Source organism: Belonocnema kinseyi, chromosome 5 (genome assembly GCF_010883055.1).
Source record: "Belonocnema kinseyi isolate 2016_QV_RU_SX_M_011 chromosome 5, B_treatae_v1, whole genome shotgun sequence".
Taxonomy (NCBI): Eukaryota; Metazoa; Arthropoda; class Insecta; order Hymenoptera; family Cynipidae; genus Belonocnema; species Belonocnema kinseyi.
Window position 1 is genome coordinate 39,272,348 of NC_046661.1, and position 4,341 is coordinate 39,276,688.

At 41.4% G+C, this 4,341-nt stretch overlaps 1 protein-coding gene across 1 annotated transcript in view; it reads left to right on the forward strand.

Moving 5' to 3' along the window:
* The window catches only part of LOC117173090 (fatty acyl-CoA reductase wat-like), a 45,057-nt gene extending 40,927 nt beyond the window's left edge, over positions 1-4,130 (forward strand). The window contains exons 10-11 of the mRNA XM_033361474.1: positions 3,624-3,887; positions 4,011-4,130. Of these exons, the coding sequence (XP_033217365.1) occupies positions 3,624-3,887; positions 4,011-4,110 (364 nt within the window). The 3' untranslated portion in view covers positions 4,111-4,130. The remainder of the gene's footprint in view (positions 1-3,623; positions 3,888-4,010) is intronic.
* The last annotated feature ends 211 nt before the right edge of the window (positions 4,131-4,341 follow it).

Consider the following 4,341-nt stretch of genomic DNA (forward strand, 5'->3'; position numbering starts at 1 on the left):
AGTTCCAGTATATGCGGCACTTCCCATTCTCGACAATTGACTCAATTTCCCTAGGAGCATTTAGAGGAGCGATATTAAGGTTAATGCCGTAAGAGTGACAGATATGGTAATAAAGCATCTTAGTGCCGCATTGTGCCTTTGAATGTAGGTCGTTCCCGCGTGAGTTGGACAACTAGATAGTATGTGAGCTAAATGCTCGGGGTGTGTATGGCACGCCCTGCAGCTATCATCGGGAATGTCTTGGCTCAAAATATGGCGACGGTATATTAAAGTGGAAATGACACCGTCTCGGCATGCAAAGATGAAACCCTCCGTACCAGACTTCAATCCGGACGATTAAAGGAAAGCAAACGTTAACTCACAAGACATTGACTGATCGTTCACATTTCTATGGAAGATACCGTGCATCCTCTTATCGAGGAGCTGTTCAAGAAAGTTTTTCTCTGGTGCTTTCTTAATCCGGGCTTTCAGGAGTGGGTACTCGAGATAGATAAGATTTCATGCATTTTGCTCACCCCTAATACTGAAGTCAAGTCCAAGTGTTTCAGCAGCCTCCTCCACTGCTTTGTACAGAAACGCTCCTTTGCCCACTTCTTCGTGATTCCTGACCATTTTAAGAAGAGGGTCTCTTCCATTTGCAACTCTATGTGCTGTACCCACAATAATCCTGTTGTGAAGACATTCAAAACTCAATATTCCGCGACCCCCTTGACGTCGTGAGATGTACAGTCGCGGAACGAAAGACTTCAGATGCATGCTTTTATTCATGTGCATAACCTTTCGTGTCCCGATATCAAGGGATCTGAGCTCATTCTTCGTCCTTGGAACTACTCCAAATGAATAGAGTAGTACCGGGACGGCAAGCATGTTTGTTGCAGACACTTTGTTCCTCGCCGACAGTTCGAAAGACCAAATCTGTCGGATGAGACGTTTGTATCTGCTTCGGAGAGTATCCTTTATAGATGTCACATCCTGAATGCGGCTGTGTGGCACGCCCAGGTATGTATAAGTCTCTCCAGCGCAAAGGTGTTGTATGGCGCTTCTATCAACGAGCTTAGGATCTTTAGGGATGCCATTAAGTTTTCCTCGCTTCAAATAAACCTTGGCACATTTGTCTAACCCAAATTCCATTCCAATTTCCTCAGTATATCGTTCGACAATCCCCAGAGCTAGATGCAGTTGCTCTCTGTTTTTAGCATAGATCTTAAGATCGTCCATGTAAAATACTTGAGTGACCTTGTACTTTCGATCTGCAGGTTTGCCCCACAAGTACCCGTCGGAATGGCGAAGTGCTAGAGATAGTGGCAATAATGTAAGGCAAAAGAGAAGTGGGTTCATGGTGTCGCCCTGAAAGACACCTCTCTGAAAGGTGACCTTGTTTATTGTCACACGATTTGTTTCAGATGAGATAGTAAATCTGGTTTTCCAAAGCGGCATCAATCTTTCTATGCACCTAACTATTTGCGGATGAACCTTTAAGATTTCCAAAAGATAGATGATAAGTCTATGGGAGGTCGAATCTAAAGCTTACCGATAATCAATCCAGGTCATCGATTGGTCACGCATGTGTACCAAAACGTCAGGAAGTTTCAAAAGGAGTTTTTTCTATTAAATAAATATCTGAGTTTCAAAGAACATGTTTTTTTTACTCATATTTATTTTTTCGATTTACGATTGGATCGTAAGACATAAATAATTTGAAATCTACGATTTGAAATCAATAAATATTAACGGTCGAAGAAAGGATTGATTTGTTTCCATCAAATCATTTAACATACATTTCTTGCCACACAGATTCAATTGCCCGAACAATCCTATCATTTAGGATAGCTGTAAATATCTTATAAAGTGTGTTCAGACAAGTTATTCGCCTGTAATTCTTCGGGTCAGCTAAGTTGCCTATTTTCGTCAGGAGTCTTTTGCGCCCTTCCACCAACCACTCTGGAATCGGCTCTTCCGACTTTAAAAATGAGGTTAAAATACGGGCCAAATTCTAATGGGTTGAAGAAAACTTCTTCCACCAGAAGGTTTTGATACAATCTGGTCCGGGTGCGGAATAGTTCTTCAGCCCTCTCAACACTTTTTTCACCTTCTCGGTAGTGATGGTTATCAGGTGTTATGAGGGCAACACATAACTCCTTGAAGCTATTAATATTTTCTAAGTCTTCGTCCAGTCTATGCTGAACTTCGTAGACTTCTCTCCAAAATACTTCGACCTCCTCTGGTTTGGGTGGGTGTTCGACAGTAACTGGAGGGTCTTGGAAGAGTCGAGATGGGTCATAGAGAAACTGTTTATTTTCTCTGACCCACCTCTCCCTCCGATCTAGACTTCTCTTAGCGTCAGATAGTATCCGTATTCTCTCAACAATATGCTGCCTGATGGTCAGCAGCTTTGACTTGTTAAGTATGTGATAACGGGTCCGGAGTTCGCGCGCGAACTTTCAAACCTTGGCGGTAAAATTCCTGCCAGATGTGATGTAGTCAATCACACACTGAATACGGGACGCGTACTGTCTTGCCCAGCCTATCTTTATGGCAAGTTGATGCATTCGTCTTTTGGTCTTATGATCAACCGTTGGTTTTGTTTTATGTTTCGCATAGGCCAAATCTTTCGCTGCATTATACACACAATAATTGATAGCCCAGATGTCGGATTTACCGGAAAAATGTCCACGAAGCTCGTCATCCATTTCAGCCAGATCTTTAGGCTTGAGAGAAACCTTGGTGCTGATGTTTCTCCGAGTCGTAGAACATCGCTCTTCTTCTATTTGATGCCTGCCCGCGGTTGGTCTTAGTGTCGTCTCTCTTTCTCTGTCGCCGGCTTGTTCTAGCTTTGGTAGAGTAGGCGTTCCGCTTACATAGCCCCTTTTATGGAGTAGTTGAGCATGGTTTCGCAGACGTTGCTGCGAAAAGGGCGATAGCTCCGGGTGTTTCTCGCAACACAGAGCATGCAGCCATGCCATGTAACCCCGTTCAGGGGCCAAACTTGCATCGTAACACTCTAGCAAGTCATGATTCAGTCGCTCCGTCCACCCAAAGGTCGCGAGATCCCACCGATCCATCGCATTGAATCCATTTTCATTGGCTCCCCCAGCTCTAGATTGGTCGGCAATGTTGGCCGACCCATTGTCGAGAGCCCTGCGACTTCTGTTGTTTTGAACTGCACTTACTACAGCTATGTTTGGTGTTGTCATTGTTGTTCCCACGAGAAGCTAGGGAAAGGGGTTCGTCCATCCTTGTAGAGCCCCGCATGCAAGGATAAGGCTGCTTACTCTGAGAGGTCGCCTGGTATCCCAGAGTCACCGTTCTAGACACCTCACCCAGGTGCCATTCAGCTTTCGGCACGGTTTTCACACCTCCGCTTGGGGGTTAATTCCTTCGGGACCACCCCTGGACAATTGTCCGCGACTGCCTATTTATTTTTGTAACCATATTCAGCAGAAACGCTTGGTACAGGGACCCTCTATCCGCAACCCGAGGATGCGTTCGATGGCTTTATCATAGGCCCTTCGGTTTGATTCTAGAAGAATCAAAACCGATCCAAATATATATATATATATATATATATATCAATAACAAATCACAAAAGCGAAAGTTGCATCTTAAAATTAGATTGTTTTCAGGATGCATAAAATTTATAAAAAGGCGCACAAAGTTACAGTAGCAATAATATATTTCCTTCAGCATGAATGGATATTTGAAAATTATAGAGTACAGTCTCTGTGGGAAAGTCTTTCTGATGAAGATAAAAAATTATTTCCATTCAGTATGGCTGAGTGTGAATGGCAAGATGTAATATGGTTACATTTGGTTGGAATGAAAAAGTATATTTTGAAAGAAGACATGAGTCGAGAAGCTCAAAAAAAAGCTTTCAAAAGACGAGACATGTAAGTAAAATTAAAAATATAATTAATAATAGCATTTGTATATCCCTAGTGAAAACTTATAAGATAAAGAATTATTTTATATAATATAGGTTTCGGACTTATTTCTATATTTACTACTTTCAGATTAAACACGATTCACTACACCATAAAATATTCTTTCTTTACCTACGTAATCTGGATGCTATGGAAAATAGGACTGTATATTTCTTCTAGTTTTCTATAGAAACCATAAGCGCATAACAAATTCTTAAATAAATATTGTTTCATAACATTATATGAATTTTTTCTTATTTTTAATATATAGGAAAATAATGGTGTTAGTGTAAAAGAATAATCTCTAATTCTAATTCTAACTCTCTAATGCCGAAAGATGAAGCAGCAGTTGCAGCATCTCTTGACATATAGGGGGCATTTGGTGAAAATAAAAATTTTACTAAAATTTTACCAAAATGTA